Source organism: Wickerhamiella sorbophila, assembly GCF_002251995.1.
Source record: "Wickerhamiella sorbophila strain DS02 chromosome Unknown contig3, whole genome shotgun sequence".
Classification (NCBI taxonomy): Eukaryota; Fungi; Ascomycota; class Dipodascomycetes; order Dipodascales; family Trichomonascaceae; genus Wickerhamiella; species Wickerhamiella sorbophila.
In genome coordinates, this window is record NW_020194004.1 from 1694513 (window position 1) to 1720681 (window position 26169).

At 49.3% G+C, this 26169-nt stretch overlaps 16 protein-coding genes across 16 annotated transcripts; 8 read left to right on the forward strand and 8 right to left on the reverse strand.

Moving 5' to 3' along the window:
- Positions 1 to 20: 20 nt before the first annotated feature.
- On the reverse strand, positions 21 to 536 carry B9G98_02862 (DNA-directed RNA polymerase II subunit rpb7; the record flags this gene model as incomplete). The annotated part of the gene is made up of 1 exon (XM_024809419.1): positions 21 to 536. One exon carries the CDS (start codon positions 534 to 536, stop codon positions 21 to 23), a length of 516 nt encoding a protein of 171 aa, XP_024665187.1.
- Positions 537 to 644: 108 nt separating this feature from the next.
- B9G98_02863 (hypothetical protein) lies at positions 645 to 2816 on the forward strand (the record flags this gene model as incomplete). The annotated part of the gene is made up of 1 exon (XM_024809420.1): positions 645 to 2816. The coding sequence occupies one exon, from the start codon at positions 645 to 647 to the stop codon at positions 2814 to 2816; it is 2172 nt and encodes a 723-aa protein (XP_024665188.1).
- Positions 2817 to 2868: 52 nt separating this feature from the next.
- Positions 2869 to 3738, reverse strand: B9G98_02864 (Altered inheritance of mitochondria protein 18, mitochondrial; the record flags this gene model as incomplete). The annotated part of the gene is made up of 1 exon (XM_024809421.1): positions 2869 to 3738. The coding sequence occupies one exon, from the start codon at positions 3736 to 3738 to the stop codon at positions 2869 to 2871; it is 870 nt and encodes a 289-aa protein (XP_024665189.1).
- Positions 3739 to 4046: 308 nt separating this feature from the next.
- B9G98_02865 (ISWI chromatin-remodeling complex ATPase ISW2) lies at positions 4047 to 7070 on the reverse strand (the record flags this gene model as incomplete). Its single annotated transcript, XM_024809422.1, has 1 exon — positions 4047 to 7070. One exon carries the CDS (start codon positions 7068 to 7070, stop codon positions 4047 to 4049), a length of 3024 nt encoding a protein of 1007 aa, XP_024665190.1.
- Positions 7071 to 7185: 115 nt separating this feature from the next.
- B9G98_02866 (ER membrane protein complex subunit 5) lies at positions 7186 to 7617 on the forward strand (the record flags this gene model as incomplete). Its single annotated transcript, XM_024809423.1, has 1 exon — positions 7186 to 7617. One exon carries the CDS (start codon positions 7186 to 7188, stop codon positions 7615 to 7617), a length of 432 nt encoding a protein of 143 aa, XP_024665191.1.
- Positions 7618 to 7753: 136 nt separating this feature from the next.
- On the forward strand, positions 7754 to 10645 carry B9G98_02867 (Exosome complex exonuclease DIS3; the record flags this gene model as incomplete). The annotated part of the gene is made up of 1 exon (XM_024809424.1): positions 7754 to 10645. One exon carries the CDS (start codon positions 7754 to 7756, stop codon positions 10643 to 10645), a length of 2892 nt encoding a protein of 963 aa, XP_024665192.1.
- A 28-nt stretch (positions 10646 to 10673) lies between these two features.
- B9G98_02868 (Protein GCN20) lies at positions 10674 to 12932 on the reverse strand (the record flags this gene model as incomplete). The annotated part of the gene is made up of 1 exon (XM_024809425.1): positions 10674 to 12932. One exon carries the CDS (start codon positions 12930 to 12932, stop codon positions 10674 to 10676), a length of 2259 nt encoding a protein of 752 aa, XP_024665193.1.
- Positions 12933 to 12980: 48 nt separating this feature from the next.
- B9G98_02869 (Arsenate reductase) lies at positions 12981 to 13409 on the reverse strand (the record flags this gene model as incomplete). The annotated part of the gene is made up of 1 exon (XM_024809426.1): positions 12981 to 13409. One exon carries the CDS (start codon positions 13407 to 13409, stop codon positions 12981 to 12983), a length of 429 nt encoding a protein of 142 aa, XP_024665194.1.
- A 220-nt stretch (positions 13410 to 13629) lies between these two features.
- Positions 13630 to 14529, forward strand: B9G98_02870 (Poly(A) ribonuclease pop2; the record flags this gene model as incomplete). The annotated part of the gene is made up of 1 exon (XM_024809427.1): positions 13630 to 14529. The coding sequence occupies one exon, from the start codon at positions 13630 to 13632 to the stop codon at positions 14527 to 14529; it is 900 nt and encodes a 299-aa protein (XP_024665195.1).
- A 669-nt stretch (positions 14530 to 15198) lies between these two features.
- Positions 15199 to 16956, forward strand: B9G98_02871 (hypothetical protein; the record flags this gene model as incomplete). Its single annotated transcript, XM_024809428.1, has 1 exon — positions 15199 to 16956. One exon carries the CDS (start codon positions 15199 to 15201, stop codon positions 16954 to 16956), a length of 1758 nt encoding a protein of 585 aa, XP_024665196.1.
- Positions 16957 to 17043: 87 nt separating this feature from the next.
- B9G98_02872 (Mediator of RNA polymerase II transcription subunit 21) lies at positions 17044 to 17469 on the forward strand (the record flags this gene model as incomplete). Its single annotated transcript, XM_024809429.1, has 1 exon — positions 17044 to 17469. One exon carries the CDS (start codon positions 17044 to 17046, stop codon positions 17467 to 17469), a length of 426 nt encoding a protein of 141 aa, XP_024665197.1.
- Positions 17470 to 17497: 28 nt separating this feature from the next.
- B9G98_02873 (hypothetical protein) lies at positions 17498 to 17866 on the reverse strand (the record flags this gene model as incomplete). Its single annotated transcript, XM_024809430.1, has 1 exon — positions 17498 to 17866. One exon carries the CDS (start codon positions 17864 to 17866, stop codon positions 17498 to 17500), a length of 369 nt encoding a protein of 122 aa, XP_024665198.1.
- Positions 17867 to 19298: 1432 nt separating this feature from the next.
- B9G98_02874 (hypothetical protein) lies at positions 19299 to 20501 on the forward strand (the record flags this gene model as incomplete). Its single annotated transcript, XM_024809431.1, has 1 exon — positions 19299 to 20501. The coding sequence occupies one exon, from the start codon at positions 19299 to 19301 to the stop codon at positions 20499 to 20501; it is 1203 nt and encodes a 400-aa protein (XP_024665199.1).
- Positions 20502 to 20846: 345 nt separating this feature from the next.
- Positions 20847 to 23321, forward strand: B9G98_02875 (Dolichyl-phosphate-mannose--protein mannosyltransferase 1; the record flags this gene model as incomplete). The annotated part of the gene is made up of 1 exon (XM_024809432.1): positions 20847 to 23321. The coding sequence occupies one exon, from the start codon at positions 20847 to 20849 to the stop codon at positions 23319 to 23321; it is 2475 nt and encodes an 824-aa protein (XP_024665200.1).
- A 51-nt stretch (positions 23322 to 23372) lies between these two features.
- B9G98_02876 (hypothetical protein) lies at positions 23373 to 24095 on the reverse strand (the record flags this gene model as incomplete). The annotated part of the gene is made up of 1 exon (XM_024809433.1): positions 23373 to 24095. One exon carries the CDS (start codon positions 24093 to 24095, stop codon positions 23373 to 23375), a length of 723 nt encoding a protein of 240 aa, XP_024665201.1.
- Positions 24096 to 24578: 483 nt separating this feature from the next.
- B9G98_02877 (Sphingolipid delta(4)-desaturase) lies at positions 24579 to 25622 on the reverse strand (the record flags this gene model as incomplete). The annotated part of the gene is made up of 1 exon (XM_024809434.1): positions 24579 to 25622. The coding sequence occupies one exon, from the start codon at positions 25620 to 25622 to the stop codon at positions 24579 to 24581; it is 1044 nt and encodes a 347-aa protein (XP_024665202.1).
- Positions 25623 to 26169: the final 547 nt, after the last annotated feature.

Below are 26169 nucleotides of genomic sequence, written 5' to 3' on the forward strand. Positions count from 1 at the left end.
CACGAGCGGTTGTGGATAGTCTAAAGTAGACCCAGGTAGTCTTCCTTGATACTTCCGATAGCGAACATCTTGCCGACGTCTGCACGCACACCCACGATTTTGACTCTAATTTTCGAGCCCTTTTCGATGCTCTGCTCGTCAGACACAAACGCAGGTGGGTTCGCCGTCGGGTTGTAAGTCATATCGCTAGGAATAAGATGGGCGGAGACAAAGATCGACATGGGCCCAACATCGCAGAAAACACCCATTTTATTAACGTTTGTAACAATAGCATCCACGGCCTCGCCCTTGAAGGGCCTCCATACGATAGCCCGATATTTTACATCAAACACGGCCGAGCCGAGTCCGGATGGGACCATGCCCTTGCCTACGTCGATCTTCATACCGTCCATGACGCAGACAATATAACCATACTGACCAGTGATTGTCCCCTCTACTTCCTGAAGGAGCTTTGCTCGTAAATACTGGTGCATATGTGCGCCAAAATACGACGGGTGCAGCGTCAACTGCAACGACAAGTCCTTGAGGAAGAACATCCTGACTAACCAGCGGGCCGCGGCGATCTTTTGTGTCTGGGGTTGATCTGGCATTCAAGAGTGAATTGAATACTTTTTGAGGGTATTTGTCCATCAGCAGTACTTGAAATGCTTCACCACGTATCTTTTGTGACTCGCCGTCGACTTTGCCGCGGGTTCCACGTGAAACTCAGTGAGACGGTCCAAGCGGCCATTGCGCAAAAGCTTCCAATTGTTGCCTTGGAAAGCACTATTATCACCCATGGTCTGCCGTACCCCGATAATCTCCGTTTGGCTCGAGAGGTCGAGAGCGTGATTGTGGCGGAGGGGTGTGTGCCGGCCACTACAGCGTTTATTGACGGTAAGCCGCTCGTTGGTCTTGATGCAGAGCATTTGGAGCTTATGGCCACGGCTAAAAACCTTGTCAAGGTTTCTCGGCGTGACATCCCTCATGTTATGGCTAGCAAGCTTAGTGGTGGAACGACCATTGCTGGAACAATGATTCTCGCCCACCGTGCAGGCATAAAGATATTTGCGACTGGTGGTTTGGGCGGCGTCCATCGTGGAGTGGCTAATACTTGGGATATTTCCGCCGATTTGGAGGAGCTCGGGCAGACCCCTGTGGCAGTTGTGTGTGCAGGTCCCAAGAGCATTCTGGATGTGCCTAAAACTATAGAGTTTTTGGAAACAAAGGGTGTTCCTGTCTCTACTTTAGGTCCACCTGGCACTAATGTACCTGGATTTTTTACCCGTGATTCTGGGGTCAAGTCTCCTTTCACATTTTCGACCCCTAAAGAAGCGGCTGAAATTGTACGCAACGGTACCGAGTTTGGGCTCGAAAACGGCTATGTCTTTTGCGTACCTTGCCCAGAGCATCTAGCCATGGACCCAGTTATCATAAACAGTGCAATCAATATGGCCCTGGTAGAGGCTGATAAGGCCGGAATCACCGGTAAAGAAGCGACCCCGTTCCTCTTGAAGAAGGTTTGGGAGGCTACAAAGGGCGACACAGTTACTACCAACATTGAGTTTGTTAAAAACAATGCTCGCGTGGCCGCTCAAATGGCACGCGAACTTGCTCTGAGTGAAGGAAGCGTTTCAGTGATGATGCCGTTAAAAGTCCCTTCTGTACAGAAACCTCCACCCCAAAAACTAGACTCCAGCCGGAAAAGAGAAACTCCTGATGTTTGTGTCGTTGGATCGTTGGCCCAAGATCTTACTTGCACCCTAAAGACCACAAATATCTCTCCTTCGTCATTTCCTGGCCAAGTCACGACTACGCTAGGTGGTGTTGGCCACAACGTAGCGTTGGCATCGGCATATTCTGGGGCAAAAACACGTTTGATTTCTGTTGTGGGCGAAAAAGAAGAACCTGCAGTCAAGAAGTCGCTGAGTCCTGCTATTGATGCGGCTGGCATCCAGATCATTTCCGGGCGCACTGCTCGCTATATTGCTATGAACGACGCCGAAGGCGAGCTAATTGTGGCCTGTGCAGATATGGAATCTGTTGAAAAAATGGACCCCAAACACATCGAGCAGGAGTTGCGGTTTGCTGATGCCAAGGTTGTGGTTTTTGACGGTAACCTTGGCGTTGAGCAGACCCAGAGCGTTTTGGCCGCACAGGGGTTCAAAATTTTTGAGCCCACCAGCGTACCGAAATCCGCACGAATTGCCGACCACAATTTAAAGGTGTTTCCTAACCCGTCAATCAATATGGCTACACCCAACACTATGGAACTAATGAGTATGTTTGAGGAGTTCTCGTTCAAGGATAGGTTTGATCTTGACCATTGGTTCCCGATCATTGATGCTATTCCCATGTCTGACCCGGTGACTCAATTCAAAATTGACCGTTTCTTGAACACGAATCCTCATCTTGAATCAATAGTGGAGAGTGGGCTGCTTCAGGCCGCTGTTCATATTCTGCCTTATATTCCGAATCTGTTTGTCAAACTCGGGAAAGACGGGGTGCTCACATTTCAACTGATTGAGTATCTCAAGGATCGCACTGGCGATACTGCCGATGGCCGAGGGCTCTATATTCTGTCCAAGAAAAAGCCGTTCGGCCTTCTCATGCAGTACTACCCTGTGCCTGAGGTAGTGCCTGCATCGTCGGTCCAAAGCGTGAATGGCATTGGCGATACTTTCTGCGGAGTTCTTGCCGCTCAGTTGTCCCAGACACAAATGTGGCTTCGCGACGATGGCCCCAGCAAGGCCAATGCCATCACCAAAGCCCAGCGTGCGGCAGCACTTTCTCTGCAGACATTTGCTCCGGTGAGCACGGAAGTGTCTCAACTGTGATTGCACAAAAATAACACGAAACTAAATAAAATCCCTTAACAAAGAGTGTGTTTTACAAAGAGACCAGGCCATCATGTGAGCTTTTGCTTGCCGTGGGACTGTTGGGGTTCTTGCCGCTGAGGTATTGCAAGAATAACAAGCGGCCAACACCCGGGTGAGCGACTAAACCAAGCTCCTCAGGCTCGGACTGAGATGCCTTCAAGGCATACTCACAATACAGTTTTCCATCATCGACTTGAGCAATAGTAATCACGTCACCCTTGGGGATAGACCGCTTTCTGCTGAATGCTTGCTTGAGCTCATTGAGGCCCTGGCCGACATCTTCGCTGTTTCCAAGAGCCTTGAACGCTGGATTGCCCGTCACACTGCGAACGAGGCCATCTCGAATGTGCAAAAAGTCGGTGTTGCGTACAGGAACAATTCTTACCGCAAATCGAACCCCGTTGTCGAGCAAGTGTCCAATGACATCGGGCGAGCTTTCGGGATCGGCCAGGGCACCCGACAAATCAGCAATGGAGTCCAGAATCTTGCGTGCTTTGGAAACATCCTTCTCGGCGATGTAAATTCCCAGGGCGTAGACGTGGAAGCTCATAAAAGTCACCGCTCGGTACCCAACGCCGATTACCGAGTACTTTTCTCCTCGAACGTCAATTTTGCGAGGAAAAGGGTCACACTTTGTTGGTGGCTGGATTTTGTCGTCCTGCTCCAGCTCCAAGCCATGGCGGTCGACGTAGGCCCAGCCTACACCAATAGCCAGGCCAATGATCATGCCCCAGCGGAAGGGGTGAGACTTCTTGGGCTTGACCGCGGGATATGTGGCATACGAACGGGAAGCCGCACGCATTGCACCGCCAAGCACAGCCGGTTGTGCTAAACTGCGGGTCACTGGCGCACGAAATGAAATCAGCGCCCTGCGAAACATCTTTTACAAATGGGCAACTCGGATGACAATGGTTTCCCCAGTTATACCCCAGAGCCTTCGACGGTGTAGGGCAGGGGTTTGGGCTGCGGTTCTGCGACGGGGCAAAGGGCTTTGCAGTTGGTTTTGGGATTATCTACCCCAATACATGCGAATATTTGTTTAGCAATGCAAAACAAGATGTGTTTGTCTGCGGGATCGATTGGTCAGTTGTTAACCGCAACCCGATCTACCCCACGTTTCCGTGCAAGTGTGCAGCGCACAGTGGCGCACCTTCGCTCGAGAAAATGCAATTTATATCTACTTCAAACTTATTCGCTAAATTCTTCTGTAGCCGCTCTTTCCGTCCGCTTTCGTCGTCCCTTGCGGCGAGGCGTTTCATCGACCTCCTCGTCGCTTTCAACTGCTTCCTTTCGGGACTTGCGTTTGAGGGCGCTGGGACCGTCTACCTCTCGCGTGATAATCAGCAGCAGCGTGCTGCAGCGGCGGCTGATTTCAACAGCGGACCGCGACATAAAGAACCAGTCATAGTCAAATAGTCCACTAGTCCTGATTCGAGTCCGGATTTCTTCAAACAAGTTTGGAGTGTCTAGACCCAGTTCGTACATTGCTACCAGCAAAAACCGGTCCTCATCTTCGTTGTAGGATCGACGCACATTACTCAAAGGGTAGGTAATCTGCATTTCACTAAGAGGTGCCCGACAGCCAGTGACTTTATTTTTAAGAATCTCAAACTGGTGGTTTTGTTTGCGGGATCGACTCTCGCCGGCCTCAATTTGAGCCATGTAGCGTTCATAATCGTTCAATTCCTTGAACCGCTCAAAGAAGACTTTGTGGTACCGGCGCACAGTGGCCTCGTCCTTTTCGGACCACTCTCCCACGATTGCATCAATACCGTCGCGTCCATGCTTGGCTGCAAGATGCAAAAAGTGATGAAAGTCGCGCTTTGTAAACATAGGGAACCCTTCGTTGACAAGCTCTTCTTTACGAGCTTGTTCTTCCTCAGTTAGAGGCTCGGCAGCTTCGATTTCACGGTTCATCTGTTCGCAAGCTTCTTCGTCCTCGTCACTGAAATCTTCGGTGGACACTCGCACACCCACCTGCTTGCGATAATAAGTCATCTCTTTTTCCTGCAGCTGCTCTAGTTCGGGAGGGAAAAACTGATAGTCCACAATAGGCACCTGTCGCGGAGGTCTCGACAATCTCACCTTCTCCAGTCCATCTGCAGAGTATACCAATTCCTTGCGCTCACGGCGGTGACGAACATGTTCAGTGTCGCTCCCTTCAGCACTAGCCTGATGGCGACTGACAATTGCTTGAGTCGGATGGTCGAAAGTGAACTTTTGGAGCTCATCTAGACCAAGGGCTGAATACTTGACATTGAGCTCTTTGGTTCTGGACTCACCATTTCGAATGATATCATCGATGCTTTCGTCCACAAACGTACCCTTGTTTTGGTCAAACACGTTTTGAGCTCCATGTCTGATCATGTCCACAAGCTCTTCCTTACTGGCTGCCTGTTTGGCCTTATCTTGCTGGCTGCTGCGACCCTGTTGAATGACCAGTTGATCTAATCGCAATTTTTGAGCTGCCCGCTCTAGAACCTTTTCTTCAATGGCGTTTTCAGTAACAAATCGATAAACAACGACCTGTTTGGTCTGGCCAATGCGATGAGCACGGTCCATGGCCTGTAAATCAGCCTGAGGATTCCAGTCTGAATCGTACAATACAACTTGATCGGCGGTGGTCAAATTAATTCCAAGACCACCGGCACGAGTTGTCAAAAGGAAAATCATTTTTTTACTGCCAGGCTTGTTGAACTCGTCGATTGCCTCCACGCGGTCCTCATGCTCTGTACTACCGTCGATGCGACAGTACTCGTAATCTCTGAAACTGCAGTAATCTTCAAGAATATCAAGCATGCGGCTCATTTGGGAAAAGATCAAAACACGAGAACCCTGCTCTTTCAAACGAGCAAGAAGCTTATCTAAAACCACCATTTTGGCACTGTTGGTGATAATGTGCTCATCGGTTGTGAAAGGAGGACCCGGCTCGGCTCCTTCGAATAAATAAGGATGGTTGCAGCATTTTCTGAGTTGCATAACGACGTTCAACAGTCGCATCTTAGACTCACCTGACCGCTTATCATTGCCATTGATCGCATCAAGATCTTTCTCAAGAAGCTTTTGGTACCACTGAATTTGCATATCGGTCATACCGACATACAGGTTGATCTCCTTTTTGGGTAGCAGACTACGCTCGACGTCGTTCTTGACTCGCCGCAACAAAAACGGGCGTAACAAACGATGGAGTTGCTCAACAACACGTTCTTGGTCCTCATTCTCCGATTGAAACCACTCATCAAACACCTCAGAGTCAGCAAAGACATCAGGCAGTAGAAAGTTAAGAAGAGCCCATAGCTCATGCAAATTGTTTTGCAGTGGGGTTCCGGTAATCAGAAGACGGTTGCGGGAAAACAACAACCGAACAATACGGCTTAGAATACTCTCCTCATTTTTGATACGATGGGCTTCGTCGACCACCAGATACTGCCAAGCGAAACGTTTCAGGGCGGCTTTCTCGCGGATAACCAGCTCAAAAGAGGTGATACAGACGTCGAAATCGCAAGGCTTGAGGCGTTTGCGCACCAACTCCGCACGTGACTGTTTATCGCCCGATAAAACGAGCACGTTGAACTTTGGAGACCACTTGGCGAATTCCCGAGCCCAGTTGTCAATAGTACTTTTGGGCACGATAATAAGATAAGGACCAACGATTTTGCGAACCTCTCTAAGGTAAGTCAAGAAGGAGATGGTTTGTAGAGTCTTTCCAAGTCCCATTTCGTCGGCTAGAATGCCTGACAATGAATTCTGATACAGAGAAATCATCCAGTTAAGACCGTCAATTTGGTAGTCACGTAATTTACCCTTGATAAAAGCAGGACTTTCGGTGAACACGGTAAGCTCGTCGTCAGAATCATCGTCGAGCATGTTGCCCTCGTTATCTTCCTCAGCGGCCTGACGGTGAAACTGCCGATTTTTAAGCCCGCTGGTGCTGGACCGGTGTTTTCGATTTGCTTTTTCTGCATCATCCAAGATACTTTGGAATTCGGTGTCACGCTGAGCCCGGAGATCCACAAAGTGCCTGAACAGGTCACTCAATCCGAGCAGGTGCTTGAACCGGTTGACCGCCTGGCTCCTCAACCCCTTGGACGAGCTCTCGTCGATCAAATAGTTTCCTCGCGCTTTAAATGGCGTGTTGCCACGCGACTCTAATGACTCCTCATCACTGCTGTCGCTTGCAGGTGTGTACCGTTCTGATCGGCGGGGAGGCATTATCGAGACAGCGCTGGTCGTCGGGTTTTGTAATCAGTTCAAACCAAAGAGCCAGTTCAACCTGAAAAGAGCACACGACGAACTCTTAGACTTAGAACATCAAAGTTGTTTTGAAATGTTGGCACTGGGTCTGATTGGTACAGCACTTCTGCTGCACAGCGTCTACTCCTCGTGGGAGCTGTCGGAGCTGGCAAAGATAGCGGGAGTGCAGCATGTTTTGCCCAAGGACGTCGCCATCGAAGCGATTAGCGGCTTGGTTATTCTCATTGTGTCCGCTGTTTGGACAGCCTCGCGGTCACTGAAACCCACTAGCCTTGCCGAGGAGTACAGTCTGTTGAATAGCCAGGGCGAGAACCCATACGGCCAGCTGGAGACTCGGCCGATGTTCCAGGACATTCTAGCCAGACGCGAGGTCTACCACGAATGGAAAGCCAAGTCGGATCCTCGAGTGCATCCCGAACGAGATCCGGCTTTAGAGGAGTACAAAGCAAAGAAAGGTGACGAACCGCCTGCCGCGATCAAAAGACGAAACAAGAATAAGAAGTAGATGTGCTACTCATGTCTATAATCATTTATGCCCGAGAAAGAACTAGCTACTATGTAGATTCAGCGGAGCACATCTCAATCCGCCCTAACCTTGGGAAATATATTCACCCTTCAGCTAATTTACTTCCTCCTGACAAATGCTTGTAAAAAGAGCTAGTGCTCAGAGTGTGAACCACAAAGTGTTTGTGCGTTCCACTAAGGCTGGAAATGCCGTGAAGGTTTACCGAGAGCAGTACCTGCGTGACGATATTCCTTGCGGGTCGCAGCTCTGCACTCTGTGCGCAGAGATCAGTGTCCCAGATGCCAAGGGCGACTTTCCGGTGCCTGTGTTGAGTTCAGCACCCAATTCCACTACCAAGCGAGGCCCGCATTATGTTGTCATTGACACAAATGTGGCTCTGAAGGCTATTGATTTGCTGGAACACCCGGGCTGTTTGTACGATGTGATTGTACCTCAAATCGTTCTGGAAGAAGTTCGAAATAGAAGTTTGCCTATTTACGCCCGCCTGAGAGCACTCACTGCTGGTCATGATAAGCGCTTTTATGTCTTTCATAACGAGTTTCGCTCAGAGACTCATGTTGAGCGTACTCCTGGTGAGTCTATCAACGACAGAAATGACAGGGCCATCCGCCGAGTGGCAAAGTGGTATTCTGAGCATTTGGCTAAAGTCAAAAAGGCTCCCCAGGTGCTACTGCTAACAAACGATAAGAAAAACTTGGAGCTGGCTCACAAGGACGGAATCAACGCATCAACCTTGCATAGCTATATTGCGGAGTATAAAGACTCTGGTGATCTGTTGGACATCATCCCCGCTGAGGAAAGTTTCACCAAGGAATCACAGACCCAGATCTATCCCAACTATTACTCCAGCTCGCAGATTCTTGCTGGCATCAAAAATGGCTTTTTGCATCAAGGAAAGCTGCAGATCTCTCGCTACAATTATTTGGAGGCCTCCGTGCACACCGAAGCATACCCCAAGCCGCTTTTGGTTATTGGTCGTGAGTCGATGAATCGTGCCTTCGATGGTGATAAAGTTGTGCTAGAGATCCTTCCCAAATCTAAATGGCGCTCTCCACTAAACAATATTGCCGATGAAGAAAACGTTGATGCGAATATTGCTGCCGAAAACGACGATGGACAAGCTATTGTAACTGATGAAGAACGCTCCATTCTAGCAAAAGATGCTCTAAATGCCCAGCATCACGAAAAGGTGCAACCCACAGCTCGTGTGGTAGGTATTATGAAACGCAATTGGCGCTTCTACGTTGGCCAGGTTGCGCCTGAGAGTGTGAATGACAAGATTGATAGTGGCGCTTTGCGCAGTGTCTTTTTTGTACCGCTTGACAAGCGAATTCCGCGAATCCGGATTCGCAGTCGCAAACCACAGGCCCTTGTCGATCAGCGTATCGTTGTGGCGATTGACGACTGGCCAGTTTATTCCCGGAGCCCTCAGGGTCATTTCGTCAGAGCTCTCGGTGAGATTGAGAGTAAGAGTGCGGAAACAGAAGCAATTCTACTTGAGCATGACATCGAGTACCGCCCGTTCCCCAAGGCTGCTTTGGATTGTTTACCTCAGGAAGGTCACGATTGGAAGCCTGGTATGAACGATCCGCTGTTCGAGAAGCGTCGTGACTTGAGAGATCTGCTGATTTGCTCGATTGATCCTCCCCGGTGTCAAGATATTGACGATGCTCTCCACGCGAGAGAACTGCCCAACGGCAATTACCAAGTTGGTGTCCATATCGCTGATGTCACTCACTTTGTCAAAGCTTCCACACCATTAGATGCGGAAGGTGCGTTACGAGGTACTTCAACCTATTTGGTAGACAAGCGTATTGATATGTTACCGACCCTTTTGGGTACTGATTTGTGCTCCTTGCGCCCTGACGTTGAGCGCTATGCCTTCTCAGTTCTGTGGGAGCTTGATCAAAATGCTAACATTGTAAGTGTGGAGTTCACAAAGAGTCTGATCCGTTCGCGTTATGCGTTCGAGTACGAAGAGGCCCAGGCGCGTATCGATGATGCTTCGCAACAAGACGACCTTACAAAGGGGATGCGAGCGCTTCTAAAGCTTTCAAAGAAGCTCAAACAAAAGCGTCTTGACGCCGGTGCTTTGAACCTGTCTTCCCCCGAAGTCAAGGTCATGACCGATAGTGAAACATCCGATCCCAGCAGTGTCGAACTGAAGAATGTTGTGGATACAATGTCGTTGGTCGAAGAGTTCATGTTGCTCGCGAATATTACTGTTGCTCGCAAAATCTATGATGCATACCCCCAAACTGCCATGCTTCGTCGTCATGCTGCCCCACCTGCGACTAATTTTGATATTCTGAACGACCAACTTCGTCTGAGAGGCCAACCTCAGATCGACTTGGAATCCTCAAAAACTTTGGCCGACAGCTTGGACAGAATTCAGGATCCCAACGATCCTTACTTTAATACCCTTGTGCGCATCATGGCAACAAGGTGTATGATGGCTGCCGAATACTTTGCCGCTGGTAACTTTGCTCAACCTGAATTCCGTCATTATGGTCTCGCATCTGAAATTTATACTCATTTCACGTCCCCCATTCGACGCTATGCTGATATTGTTGCCCATAGACAGCTTGCTGGAGCAATTGGCTATGAAAGTTTGCATGCCTCTCACTATATGAAAAATAAGCTGGATGGTATTTGTGATAACATCAACATGCGGCATCGTAACGCACAGCTGGCTGGCAGAGCATCTATTGAATACTATGTTGGTCAGATGCTCAAAGACAACGAGTCGTTGCAAGAAGGATATGTGATTCGCGTTTTCTCCAACGGCTTCGGTGTTCTAGTCCCGCGCTTCGGTCTCGAGAGCGTAGTCTATCTCCAAGACATCTGCAACCCTGACGAAGCAGAACTGGATGAAGATACTTACACCTTGAAAATTATGCAGGATGGCAAGTCTCGCTCCATCACCGTATTTGACACTATCAAGGTGTTTGTAAAATCCGTCAAGGACAATAAAGGTAAACGCCAAGTCAAGATGCTGCTTGGTTAAATGTACTATCTATATATTAAACAGCCACTTAATGCTTAGCTACAACACCTGCGCCGCTTGCCTTGCTGAGAATGTGCTTTTTGTAATCTTCAATGCTTCCATGGCTGGGTGCGACATGGCCATCTTCGGAAATCCAGATCTCTTTGCAGACGCGTTTGATAGTAGTCACATCGTGTGATACCATGAGAATGCCACCCTTGAAGTTTTTGAGAGCATCTGCCAACGCATCTAAACCAGCGATATCCAAATGATTTGAAGGCTCGTCAAGAATAAGAATATGAGGGTTGGACAAACTGAGGCAGGCGAAGGCCACACGAGACTTTTGACCTCCTGACATGAGAGCCAGCTTTTGCAAACCCAAAGTTCCGGTGATGCCGAATGCACCAAGGAGACGACGGTACTCTTCATCGCTCTTGCCTGGCTTGACCTTGGCCATCCATTCAATGGCACTCATGGACAAATCCATACCATCGACATGGTGCTGGGCAAAGTAGCCGATGCGAAGACGAGGGTGTCTTGAAACGTTACCTTCTTGAGGGCTAAGCTGTCCCATCAACAATTTGAGAAGCGTTGTTTTACCACAACCGTTACCACCAACCAGAGCGATACGTGAGTCCAATCCTACAGACAAGTCGACCTTTTCCAGCAGCTTTCGAGACTCGCTGTATCCAAAAGAAACATCCTGAAGTTGTAGGATGGGAGGCGAGATCGGATCGGGATCGGGGAACTTGAAACTGGTCGCCGTCTCCTCTTCAGGCTCTTCAAGAACAGGCAGCTTTTCCAATTTCTTGATTCGTGATTGTGCTTCAGCGGCCCTAGCAGCATTGTATCTGAACTTGTCGATAAAGGTTTGCAAATGCTTGCGATAAGCCATCTGGTTCTCATATTCACGCTTGGCATTCTTGAAACGCTCTTCTTTGGTAGCATAGAACGAATCAAAGTCAGCACCACGGTAGTAATCGAGACGTTCGTTATGCTGATGGATGATGTCAGTAGCAACATCATTAAGGAAGGTACGATCGTGCGAAACGACGAGAACAGTAGAAGGATATGACAGCAAATAGTTGGACAAGAAGGTGATTGAAGGAAGATCCAACATATTAGAGGGCTCATCAAGCATAAGCAGGTCTGGTTTACAGAAAAGTGCTCGAGCAAGCGCCAGACGCATACGCCAACCACCAGAGAATGTTTTACTGGCCTGATGTTGGGCCTCAGTAGAGAATCCTAGACCACTAAGAATTTCAGACGCACGAGACTCGGCCTTGTCACTTTCAATTTCTGAGAGCTTGTCGAAAATATCGTTGAGGTTTGTTTCAAGGTCGTCAGCTTCTTCATCCAGCTGTTTCTGCAGCGGGTCGGTCTCAGAAAGCTCCTCTTTCTCCTCACCAATTTTAGCCAAGCGGTCCTGGATACGCTGCTGGTCTTTGAGAAGGTACTTGCGCCAAACATCGGCGTCCAGGACCGTCTGGAGAGCAGTGGTGTCGTCACCGGTCACTTCCTGCTCCACGTAGAGAATAGTGATATGCTTCGGAACCGCGAGTTCACGGCGGGACAGTGCTTTCAAAAGAGTACTCTTACCAATACCGTTGGCACCCACAAGACCGTAACGATGACCATAAGACAGCGTAAGGTTTGTGTCTGACAAAATACGCTTACCTTGGCCAACCCAGAGATCAATGTTCTCAATCTTGATATCCTTAGTCTTACCAGGAGACGGTCCAAGCTCAAGAGGATTGACGGTGAGGAAGAACTCATCATACGATTTTTCGTCATTCTGAGACAGGAGTTTGGACTGCTCATATTCCAATTCTTTCATGAAACCCTTTTCGCGTTTGGCAATCTTGGCAGCAATCTTCTTTTCGGCCTTTTCAAGCTTCTTACGGTCCACACGCGACTCCACTTTACGATTACTGCTCAACAAGTCCAGATCAAGAGGGTTATCCATCAGATTCATGTTCATGGTATTATTCTTCTGGGCGCTCAAAAGAGTGTCTCTATCGAGTTTTCTTGCGGAAGAATTGCCATAGGTACGGTTAACGTTGTTTTCATAGATGGGCAACAGGTAGTCGCGCATTTCGTCCGCCAGTTTGGCGATAGCCTGGTTGTCTCCACCGGCAGACACCAACAGCTGGCTTAGAAAGCGGAGCTCCTCGTTGAGATCAAGATTCTGAGCTAGAGACGGGTCGCTTGCACTTTTCTCAACATACTTGGCGTATCCAACCGCGTAATCCGAGACCACTCCGTCCACAACGGGAGCAGCTCTGTGGATTTCACGAGAAAACTGCATAGTAAGCTGGGAAAAAAACTGAAGAGGCCGGCTAGAAACGAGCGGAAGCTAGACTTTAGGGGTTATACACTTGCCGTTGCTGTCGACGACCAAGTCACCGTTTTCCTTGCGGAATTCGCCCTTTTGTGGGTTGGGCAGAATTTCGAGGACGCGTTCGGCTGGGCGGCACAAGACTGCGCCTTTCGAAGTCACAACTACTGGCCGCTCAATGAGGATTGGGTGCTCAACCATATAGTCAATTAGCTGGTTGTCGGTGAATTTATCCTCCCTCAATCCCAGTGAAACGTAGGGGTCAGCCTTAGTGCGCAGGAGCCCCCGGGGGCTTATCTGCATCTTAGCCAGTAGCTCCTGGAGCTGGGCTTTGGTTGGCGGTGCTTCTAAATAAAGGATGATAGCCGGTTCCTCTCCGGTATTTCTGATCATGGCCAGCGTGTTGCGGGACGTGCTGCATTTTGGGTTGTGATAAATTGTAGTCATGATGATGTGAGATTCCCGCTCAGACCCGATCACACATCTATATAGGATTGTTGGCTCAATTGCAGGCCTGCTTTGCTCACATCTATTTATTATATACTTTTTCTGTTCAGAGCACAAATTACCTGTTCAACCCTCCGCCTTTCGAGCCGCCGGATTCATGTGGGGTGCTTGAACCCCGATTAGGTCATCTGCTCTTGACTATCTAAACTCCCCATCAGCAATGGCCATGGAAATGGCGTATCCAAACTGGACGGCGGATGTGCCTGATATGTACCAGGTTTACGGAAACAGCGGGAATACCAGCGAGATGCCAGTGATCAACGTGTGGAGCTGGAACCTGGGTCAGCAAATGGCTGTGCTGCGACAGCTGGTGAATCAGTACCGATACATATCGGTCGACTGCAAGTTCCCAGGCCTGATCTCCCGTCCCGTGGGCACTTTTCATTCCACAAGTGAGTACCACTTTCAAACGCTGCGCACGAACGTCGATATGGTAGACGTTATCCAGATTGGACTTACTCTTACCGATGCCGTAGGCAATGTTGCTCCTGGAAGCCCGGGCACATGGCAGTTCAACTTTAAATTTAATGCTCAGCAGGACATGTGTTCTGCTGAAAGCCTCGAAGTGCTGGGTCAGAGCGGATTCGAGTTCCAAAAACATGAACAGGAAGGTATTGATGTGTTTGCTTTCGCGGAGCTCTTACTGGACTCTGGGCTGGTTCTCAACGACCAAATCACCTGGATTTCGTTCCATGCTGGCTACGATCTGGGCTACATTGTGTCTGCAATGCTCAACAAGAACATCCCCGTCGAACGCTCGTTGTATCTGTCGCTAGTGGGTCTCTACTTTCCCAACGTGTTTGACGTGAAAACGCTGATCAAAAAATACAAGCTCAGCGACAAAAACGGGTTGCACGACGTAATCCAAGAGTTTGGTATTTATCGCGGGTCGTCTTACTGCCTCGCCGGGGCAGACTCACGTCTCGTTGCCTTGTGTTATTTCGAAGTGGTTCGACTGATTGGAGAAAACAACGCCCGTGCCGTCAAAAACTGTATCTTTGGTCTTCAAGATGACAAAAAAGATGAAGACGACATATATAATCGCTATTTCCATCGATGAGTCTCCGGGATGCGTTCGTTGCCGGCAATGAACCAACCTCGGATACGTAGACCTTAACTTCTCTGCCGTTATTTAAGTACCTCGTTCAAGCTTTCATTTGGGCTAAACACTGTATTAATGCATCTGCTTCCCCGTCGTTTCTCCCCGCCTGCGGGCAGGATCTTTCCATGCAGCCTCACCGGGCCAGCAGCCCAACTAGGCGGCACAGATAGCGAGCTGCTGCAGCCCCGGCCGTGCGATTCGAGCCAAAATGGGCCCGATGTAGGCATAGTCACCGGCCTACTCCCGCACGAGCTGCTTTTCCAGCAGCGTTTGTTCATAAATTTAGTCTACACATGTTTGCGTCTACCGCAATTGCACTGCAAATCGCGCCGCAAGCGCGAAATTAAGGCGCTCTTTGTCCTGCCCAAAAGGGTTTGGCTTGCGTAAGCGGCCACTGAACTTTGTAAATTACCATCGACCAGCCTGGCCCCACCGGAGCCTTTGATTCTGTGATCCAATTCAAAGCGCCTCGATTCTGAAACCAACGCTCGGTGCATACTCTTTTTGTGGCTTCGTTCGTGGCTCGCCAGTGCCCAGCCAGCTTTCATTTTCTTCGAACGTCCGCTCTTAAGCCCCAACCAAACCGCCGTCTGGCCGCACCTGAATCCTTAGCGCATCCCCAAAGCAATGTCGCTGCCGGTATCTGCCCCGCCTTTCTGTGCCAGTCAAGCGGAGGACTCCCAATTTACATCCCCAGACCGGGACCGTGCTGATTTAAATGGCAGCGTAAAGGGGCCGATGTTTGCGCCTTCTAGGCGCACGAGCTCGTTGCATTCTAGATCACTTTCTCAGCCCACCGATGCATTAGGTATACAACGTCTGGATCAGCGGAGAGATTCTGAAACAAGTCATTGTCGGACTTCTTCGAGCCCTTCCTGTCAAACGTTTGCCCATGATTCTTCGCCCAAAATCCCCGAGCTCTCTCCAAAACGCCTGTCTAGGCAATTCAATGCATCCTTGTATTCGGAAAGCGTCGATAGTCCTCGTCTCAGCATGGACTTCAATCGCCCCACGCCTCCTCTTCAAAGTCCCAGCCGAGCTAGCGCCAGACACTCTAGAACATTGTCGAGCAGCTCTAGTACCAGTGTTTCTCGCATTCTGAATGGAAGCGAGCTCAGCACAAGTAGAAGTCATTCACGTCAGTTGTCTTCAGTTTCACTACATTCGAATTCGTCTGATCTCCGCCGCCCTTCCCAAGAGCTGTTCGCACGCTCGTTGCAACCACGGCAGTACAACTTCCCTGAGAATTATGAATCACCTCCTCTGTCTGAGTCCTTCCACAAAGAATCCACTCCTGAGGAGCAAAATACCTACCATGCAGATGTGCGAAAACCACCCCCTATGGTTTCCAAGAGACAATATAGACACAGCCAAGCATTACCGAAGCAAAATGTACCAGGAAGTCCTCTCCGTGAGCAAGCCCCGCAGATGACCAGCGTATGGCTTGATGACGATTTTTCAAAATTAAATCGCAGTAAATCAAGCGCTACGAAACCACGCTCTGCGCCGCCCCAAGTTCACCGGAAACACGCATCTGTCAGTGAAAGCCCTCGAACTCCAATGAGTCCCAGCACATCAAGAAGTCAAAGCAAAGTATTTGCTCCGTCAGACGCTGCAACTCGGTTAGCAGCTGCGACCTCCATCAACGCCCCCTCGCCAGTGGAGCAGTCGCCGAAATCCCGTACACCAAGGTCTTTGCGGCGTCTTATCGGCAGTTTATCTCCGCTCCGTTTCAGTCCAAGGAAATCTGCATCCCCACAGTCTCAAGCACCGCCTCAAGCAGCACCGCCTCAGCCTGAAAAAACCAAAAGAAAACCCAACAAAGCACCTACGCCTCCGGTCGCCTCACCTGAGGCCGCACGGTCGCCAAAGAGTTTACAGTCTGCGATCGACTTCAACGGAGCTCACAAGAACCTTTCGCGGCCTCGTCCGAGTTCGATGGTATTCCCACCGACCAGGCCTGGTTTAGCTAGTCCAGCTGGCCCGAATAGGCCTGCCAGGCCGTCCCCCAACGAGCTGCTTGATGCTACCGACATGCGTCGTCTATCAACGGATTTCAATCGTCGATCCATTGTGTACTCGCCTGTGATACCCCAATCTCCCACATTCATGACCTCTCCTCAAATCGGATCCACATCGTCTCCCAAAATGGCTGGGGTTGATCGACGATGCATGTCGGCAGTGTCAACGTTGAGCAATGGCTCAGACCCGTCTACCCATTCAGGATCCCGGACATCGCTTCTTGTAGATGGAAACTTAGCATCAAGGTCGCCGAGAATTGCTCACCCTACTGACCAGGATGGACTACGCATTCGTAATGATCCAGAAAAGCTGCATCATCAGGATCCCCGGCCAGTCTCCGAGTCCGCCGAAACTTGGATTTAGATATCTTATTCGATACATATATATATATACGTACCTTTCTATGGAGAACCAACCTGCCAGTGTGCAGACACCCTTGCCCAGCTGACTATGTCTGATCGATTGAGCCAGCTCCAGACGTGTTTTGACCAGCTGGTAACCCAGTTCTTTTCGTCGCTCAACTACATTAATCAACATCATGAGTTTGTTCCTGCTGACGGCCAGCAGCCTGTGAGCGACACAGCGCACCAAGCTCTTCCCAAGCAGCAGTTCACCAAAGACCTCGAAGAGCTGGCCAAAGATATGGCGATGAAAGCCAAGCAGATCGAGGTTTTAATAGATAGCTTGCCAGGAATTGACACTTCAGAAAAGCTGCAGATGGAGTCTTTGGCAAGTTTGGAAGAAGAGCTTCTGCAAGTGCACCAAGAACGGCAGGAGGCTATCGACGAGCGAAGACGGCTGCTTGGATTGTGCGATGACCTTATTCTACGCATAACCAAAGACAAAGTCGAACTGGAGCTCGATGAGAATGCATAATTAGACACTATAGGCATGTGTATATATATTAGTCCAAGTCTTTCAGGGCGGTTTCCACTCTGCGTATGGCTTGTAGTGAGTTGTGACATGTAACGGCATTTTCAAGCGCTTTTTGGAACGCCTGTTGTGCTTTTTTCAATGATTGAGGGCTAAACGCGCCCCCGAACATTGCCAGAGGATCAAAATCCTTCGAGAACTGTAGCTTACCGTTGGCTACTGTGATGGTTGGTTTCATGTTCATATCGTAATTGTGTTGACCAATGGGTCGATCAAGTTTGGCTTGTGAAAGGCAAATAAACCCTTCGCTCCAATCACGTCCGGCTTCTTCAGCTTCCAGTTTGTACGCGGCCATATTCTCAAGGTACTCTTCTACGAGTTCATCCTTGGTCGAGCCCATGTTAGTCACAAGCCTAGCAGATCGTAGCGAGTAACTGCAAATACATTCATATATTCACTAGTGCTGTTTCACTAGTGCTATTTAGAAGCAAACTGTGAAAACGTTAGATTAGAGCTCTCAAGACGCTAATTCAGAATCATGTCCATCCTACCACTACTATTTATCTTGTGCAACATGTTTACCTCGCACAACTACGATTGAGGAACCATGCCACTCTACCTCACAATTAAAGCTATTACGGTATCTCCTGATTCCCACGTAAAGGCTATTTCCAATCAAGAATTCCAACAATTTGAAAGGGAAATAATGTTCACCCAAGGTCCAACGGGATTTGAGGCCCCGGACTCGCACGTTTTGGGGCATAGCCAGGAGTATGCACTCCAGGAGTCGAGCCAAACGACACAATTCCTCAAATCAGAGCTGGACTCATTCGAATCATGCAATTCGCCGCCAACCCAGTACTCTTTGGGTGAATAATGTGCCCTGACGTACTATGGTGAAACGACAGCCCAATGGCTCTGCACCCAGCACGTTCTTGGGGATTTGGACGGGATATAAAAGGAAAATATACAACTAGAAATGGTATTTAACTGCGTTTACCGAAAAAACCCCGACTCGAACGATCCAAGCACGTCGCCCCGGATTAGGGCTTATTAGGGCTACGCAGCTAGGGCTTCACAGTCACGCGGGTGATATTAAAGCACAAACGCACTATCATTCAACACCAATCTCAACATGAGAGCCAAGTGGAGAAAGAAGAGAGTTCGTCGTTTGAAGCGCAAGCGGCGGAAGGTCCGGGCCAGAAGCAAATAAGCGCTCGGACTGCGCATGCACTTCAACTCTCATAAGTGATGTCTAACCTTTACTTGAAGGATACCAAGATGTTTCGATTCAAAGAGTGATCAAAGCTACCCCGTCTAGCTGGTACTGGTCGATTCCTTTATTGAGCTAGTCTATCAGCTAGACTCAGCTAGCTGTCAATATATTTAGTATATAGAAGTGCAAAATTTACCGACAAAAATAGGTTGCTGTCCCTAGCAGCTTTCCCCAGATAGAGGCCAAGGGGACAGACTACCTGTGTGTACTCTACCCGTAGGCCAGTCTGTGCGTATTCTACCAGTACCTGCACAGCAGGGCAAGCACATTTACAAAAGCATTACTCTCCAAGTTAGATAGGTTTGCCTCCCAAGTCGCGATGCAAGCCTATGCAGTGAAGTGCATGGGCTCTCCAACACAGTCATTGTTCGGTATCTCAGCAGCTGGCTTTGAAAACTGCTCGGGCCTGGAGGTCTCGTCTTGGCGGTTTTGCACCAGGCCAATCGCCAGCTGGTCGCCTAGATCATTGTCTTAACTACCCAACACCCTTGTCTATGTTCCCGTTATACCCCACAAGGTACTGATAAGTTCTATCTATCGGGCTTAGTGATCCTGCATGGTCAATAAAAGAAGGGCTAGAAAAGTTCGTGCGCCCTATAAGAGATATGTTGGCACTGGATTACCCACGGAGGACGGAGAACAAATAGATCATGACTCCAATGGTGAGTCTGAGGGCTTGGATGAACTAGAGCTGGCTGCAGGCATCGAATCAATAGATCTCATCGCCAGGATCGACGGCGTCCCGGAGGTTGCGTTAGGAGTGCCCGCCGAGGTGTTTAGAATTATAATGGATTATTCGTCAAATCATTGGCGGTTTCTCACGGTGAACTCGAAGTGGTTCGAGGAAGTTATCAAATTCGTGTACAAGAGACCCAAACTGTCCCCTCGTAACTTTGGCGAGTTTGTCACGGTTATTTCTGCCCACAGATCACTAGGCGCCTATGTTTGCGACCTTGATCTGACGCAGATTATCCAAACAGGCAAGAACAGCCTGACCGCGAGGCTCTTGACTCGCTGTTCGCCCCGATTAGAGCTGTTTATCGCGCCACAGAGCAATTTCGGCTACTCTCCCCTTCTTTCTCTGCGGCATTGCAAACGGCTGAGAACATTGGACCTGGGAATGGTGTCCGAGAAGGTCGATTTGCCCAAGCTCATCGCTGCTGTCGAAGAGTTTCAAGATCTGGAGGTCATGCGGTTCCCGCGGTCCTCGATCATGTGCGAATGCGACCACCTGGACTGGCCCCCCAATCTACGAACACTAGGCCTGGCTGGCGGGCTAACGGCTCAATTTCTGGAAAACACCGTCCTGCCCTCGACTGTGACCACTCTCGAGTTGTCAAACATCCCCACTGCTAGCACCACCTCTATCACCACCCTGCTAGCGCGAATCGGACCCCAGCTTAAAAGACTGGTTGTAATGTACCCACTGCAGGGGATCAGTGCCAATGCACTTGATACTGTGCTGTTGATGTGTCCCAATCTGAAATCATTGACGATAAGCGTTGATTATGTTTCGGACGAGCTTTTTGCATTTGTGCCTGAAAACCACCCGCTGGAAACCTTGAAACTACTATCTTCAGGCATGATCGGTCACTCTGATAAAATTCGGCCTCTCCATGTCACCGCCAGCCTCGACAGCCTTCCATTTCTCACCCGCGTTGGTGCCAGTCTCCAGCTAGGCTGGAACCCAAACAACGACGCGATTATCGAGCTGGCTTCTCAGCTCGAGGACAGAAATGGCGGCCTCTGGCTAATTTAATTCTTTGCTGCTGACGCGGCCCCTGACTGACGCCTAGGCACAGCATAGGCTTTAGACTCTGCTTCTGCAGGCAGGGCTTTGGCCTTGTCAGTGATATATTTATTTCGCTTGAACCAAACTTCAATCAACTTTTTGCATATAAGAATACACATTTATTGCACTATACTAAAATATTCCGCCCTACCACTCTCCATAAAACGCCCTTTTATTTCTCTTTTTTTTTAGCGCTGCGCGAAATTCGGTAAAAACCTGCGGGCCTCGCCCAATTTGTAAAATTGAAACTATGCATGTCGAGGGTAAGGGTTATCCCTAACTGCCACGCTCGCGTCCCCCAGAGTTCACGTCATGACATCTAAGGCCGCTCGAGCCGAAAAAAGGAAGCTGGCCAAGCCATTCCGGTCGACAACAGTTGATGCTGGCCTCGCGCAGGAGCGCAGTCTCTCATGGAAGGATCGTAAGATACTGTTCGTGGTGATGATTATTGCTTGCGTTGTTCGCCTGTACAAGCTCAACTGGCCTAACGCCGTTGTGTTCGACGAAGTCCACTTTGGTGGCTTTGCACGTAAATACATCATCGGCCGTATGTTTTTTGATGTGCACCCACCTCTGGCCAAGATGCTCTTTGCTGTTGTAGGCTGGCTGGGAGGCTACGATGGAGAGTTCACGTTCGAGAACATTGGCATGAGTTACGAGGGCCACACCGTCCCTTATGTGACCATGCGTCTTTTCCCTTCTCTTATGGGCCTCATGACCATTGGTCTCTGCTTTTCAACTCTCCGGGCTTCCGGTGTTCGCACTGGTATTGCAGGAATCGCTGCCCTGCTGCTCACGTTTGAAAACACCCACGCAACCGAGTCGCGTTACATTTTGCTCGACTCTCCTTTGCTGTTTTTCATTGCTCTCACGGCTTACAACTTCAAAAAGTTCGAGAACGAGGTGCCGTTCGGCAAGAATTGGTATCGCTACTTGTTTTTGACGGGCATTGGTCTCGCGACCACCGTCTCGTCAAAGTGGGTTGGCCTTTTCACCATCGCCTGGGTCGGTGTGCTCACCGTCTGGCAGTTGTGGTGGATCTTTGGCGATCTGTCCGTTCCCTTGTCTCGCTTCGCTAAGCAGTTTGCTTGGAGAGCTATTTGTCTCATTGCTGTGCCTATCGTGTTCTACATGGGTATGTTCTGGCTGCACTTCTTCTGTGTTGACAATGACGGTGCAGGTGCAGACTTTATGCCCCGCGAATTCCAAGCCCACCTCAAGCACAATTCTGTTCCCGCCAACATTCCTGCTGATGTGTACTTAGGATCCAAGATTAGCATTCGTCACCTCAATACTGCCGGTGGTTACCTGCACTCTCATCCTTACCTATATGAGACTGGCTCAAAGCAGCAGCAGATTACCCTGTACCCTCACATTGACGAGAACAACGTCTGGCTGGTTGAGAACTCCACAGAGGTCGATCTCACTACGAACCACCTCCTTAAGGATAACGATGTGATCAGATTATTCCACGTCGAGACTCAGCACCGTCTCCACTCTCACGACCACAGACCCCCTGTCACCACCCACGACTACCTCAATGAGGTTTCGGCTTACGGTTTTGAGGGATTCGAGGGTGATGCAAATGATAACTGGCGCATTAAGATCATTGACAAGCAGTCCGTCGGTGAGGGCAAGGACCATGTCCAGGCTATTCGCACTATCTTCCAGTTGGAGCACACCATGACTGGCTGCCTTCTGTACTCCAAGAAGTCCAAGCTTCCTGAGTGGGGCTTCAGCCAGCAGGAGGTTGCTTGTATCAAGAATGGCCGCCAGCCTAACACGCTTTGGTTTGTAGAGCAAAACGAGCTCCCTGCTTCTGTAGAAGCCAGTGAGCTTGTCTCGTACCCAAAGATGAGCTTCTTGTCCAAGTTCTTTGCTATGCAAGGAGCTATGTGGCGCGTCAACAAGGGTTTGACCGAGTCCCACCCTTGGGAGTCGCGTCCCGAGTCGTGGCCCATTCTGCGACGCGGTATTAACATGTGGGGCGCCTTCCACCGCCAGGTTTATCTCCTGGGCAACCTACCTATTTATTGGGGCATTGTCTTGTTAATTGTGCTCTACGTGTGTGTCAAGGTTGTTCAGATCATCAAGTGGCAGCGGGCCGATGGTACCCTTCTTGCCATTACCGGCCAGAAGCCAGAGGAGTCTGCAACTTGCAAAGACTGGGCGAAATTCGACGCCAACTTCGGTTCATACTTGTTGGGTTGGGCTTTGCACTATTTCCCGTCTTTCTTGATGGTTCGCCAATTGTTCCTCCATCACTATTTGGCAAGTGTCTACTTTGGTGTTCTCGCCATTGGGCAAGCCATGGAGCTCGTTGTCGCCGTCGTCAAGCCTGCTATGCTTGGCCGCGCTATTGTCGCTCTGTTCGCCGTTGCATCGATTGCTTGGTTCGCTTGGTACTCTCCTCTCATTTACGGTACCCCTTGGCTCCAGGATGTCTGTCACAAGTCCAAGTTCGCTGATATGGACTTTGATTGTTATACCTTCTTTGGAACCAAAGAGGAGTATACGGAGTACGATGCCACAGCATTCTTGCCAGAGGCCACTCCCTCGTCTGCTGGAGAGCCTGAGGATACCGATAGGGCCCCAGAGACGTTCCAGAATGATGGAGGAAATGCTGTTGGCCAGGACACTAGTGCTGAGCCTGAGCCTTCTGTCGAGACACTGATCAATGAAGAGCCACCTCAAGGCGAGATCATGTTCGAGAGTGATAACGGTCAAACTGCTGAAGAAGTGGTCGAAGAGGTTTACGAGCAAGATGTTTCCAACCAGGTAGAATAAAAGTTTCTATAAAAATTCTTTTGCGGTAATTACATTTGAACTTCGAAGATCTTAGGTTTGTCGCTGCCACCAAACTCCAGGTACGGTTTGTTTGGCATCATAGATTCCACCGTAAGCCCGCTCAGTGTTCCATGACTCTATGTAACAGGCCAGAGCGGTGGCGACCACCATCTCGAGGCTGTGAACTTCGGACTCATTAATGGCCAGGTCGAATCCGCGGCGATTGGGATGAAGACGTACCTGGCCAACTCTTTCTCGAACTTCAGCATCGCGTTGGCCTGCATTGAGGACGCGCTCTAAATATTGGCCTTTTGTGGTCCACTGGTAGCTGTAACCATCGCTTAGCTGGAAAGTGCGGTAGTTATCTATTGCATCGACCTTGTGCTCCATTACGTGCCAGCCTAATTCCAGCTCATCTCCAGATGCTGTCTTTAAAAGTAAAACATTGCTTCGTAGTCCCGCGCGCAAAGCTCCAATTGGCTTGTCGTCCCCACGCATGTACATTTTGTAGGCACCTTTGACGGCACGGGAGCGATTCATATTATAGAGCCTGTCTTCATAAGAATGGGGGGCATTGGGGTCTGAATTATCGAAAACACTAAATGTTTTCGACCCTGTGCCAAATTCTTTCCGGACAATGTAAGAATGCGTGTTGTCGAGAAGATTTTTGATAGTCGGTGTGTAGTTACTGTTACTTCGATGGACGCCCATCAAAGCAGATTGTGCCTGAACAATCGGCTTCATGATAGGACTTAAAAACAGTTCGATAGGCATAGTGGGTCAGATTTTTTGAATAAACAAAGTGCGTTGGTTTATATACACGATTTGCATGAAACAGCCCACGCGTAATGCGTCGCGGGCACTTTCCCTATAGGGTCGCATAAAATTCAAATAGTGGTTGGAAACAAGAGTTGGTTTCTTGCCTTTGAATTAGAATATAAAAAATATAAAATTAACAAGTGTCTTGCGGTAAAAAAAAAACCGCATGCCACCTAGCGGAATTGAACCGCTGACCTTTGCATTACAAGTGCAACGCTCTACCACTAAGCTAAGGAGGCCGAGTTGGTGAAAAAAAGCACATATCCTATATAAGCCCAGGTAGTAAACAAGCATACAATTTAGGTTCGAAATCAATTCAGAGATTCAATGGTCGACTGATAAATATCTGAAGCACAGATGAGACGTTAGAGCACCTTTTGTACAAACAGAGGTGACGTTATTTGAATTAATTTGCTTTATACACTGGGCGACTCAATGCTACTCAATTTCAGCAGCAGTGGCAGCAGCTTTACGCTCCTTGTGTGAGGGGCGTTCAACACGGCACCAAAGAGTGACCTGAGGATCAAAAATGAACTGAATCAACACCTTCGTCAAGGACATGTGGCAAGGCAGAGGGTCGTAGAACTCTGTAGCAATGCGACGAAGCTCCTTGATTCTCGTCCAAGGAATGAACGGGAAATCATGGTGTTCACTGTGGTATCCGGCATTGTAAAAGAAGATGTTGAGAGGGCCGTAGTAACTGTAAGTTTCGGGGTACAGCGTGTCGGGGCTCTTGACAGGGTGCTCAAATACGTAGTGCTCGGAAATGAAATGGCCAGCAAGGGGATGCAGAGATCCACTCAAGAAAGCGGACGCTAAAAGGTAGAAGAACGACATCCATCCACAGGTTTTGACCAAGATATAATCAGCAGCGAACTGGACGGCGATGTTCAGATAATGCACCCAAGTGAACTCCATAGGGACCAAGCAAGCTGGTCTGATAGCATAGAAGAACAGCTGGAACGTAGCAAAGAACGCCTTTCCTGCAATATTGGAGAGCACCAGGGCCTCGAGAGGAGTAGGCAGATCAGTGTCGTAGTCGGGCTCGCCCATATGCTTGTGGTGGAGCAAGTGGAAAGGTCCGAAGCTTGCAGAATAAGGAATTCCGACGGGCAAGTTGGCCACGATGCTAAAGAGGCGATTCGGGAGGGGCTTTTTGAAGCCCAAGTTGTGGGAGAATTCGTGGATGGCCAAAAACACATTCGAGCAACACGTAGCGCCAATAATATAGGCTGTTAGCCAGAACTTCCAGTCACTAAAGCTCGAATTTCTCAATAAATAAGCACAGGTGAACTGTAAAGTGACGACCCCGAGGACAACCCATTTGGTGAGCGGTTCGTGTCCATTCAGCTTTGTGACCTCCGGATGAGCAGCAATAATTTGCATACGACGAGTTCTATGCGGCTCTTCACGGTATGTCAAATAATACCGGGGATCAAGCTTTTCAGCTGTCGACAATGGCGATTTTTCAGCTACGACCATGTTGCAAGATGGAAAATATGCGAGCGCTGACAAACTTTATCAGGTGAAAGATCTGAAAAGTGGCACCACTGGTGGGACGCGTCTGAGGTCGCACACTAAACCTGAAAGGTGTGTTCAATTCAATCAAATTGACTCTTTACAGGCAGACTACAAGCTGCCAGTATAACGGAATAAAGTGGACAACAGCGGTGACCTCGGGAGCGACGCAGGGCAGGTATGAGCAGCCTCGTATCCGTGCGGCGAAGTAACCGCTGCTTCGCATTTTATACGATCTGGAACGGTCTATTTGTGAACACACTGAGCAGATCACTAAATTACTCTTGGGCGATTACCAGAGCGGCTCCAGCTGGCTAGGGTAGGGGCTGGGCTGGCCAAGATCAAATGCAGATAAACTCCAGATTAGCATACACAGACAGCTTGGCTGAGAGATTTGGGCGTGCAGCTATACAGCAATTGGCGTTCGAATTGATAAATGCCTTGAGGTACGGGCAAGACACAGAACGACAGGCCATCCTCCTGAGACCCGAGCAACACCCGCACTACCCCA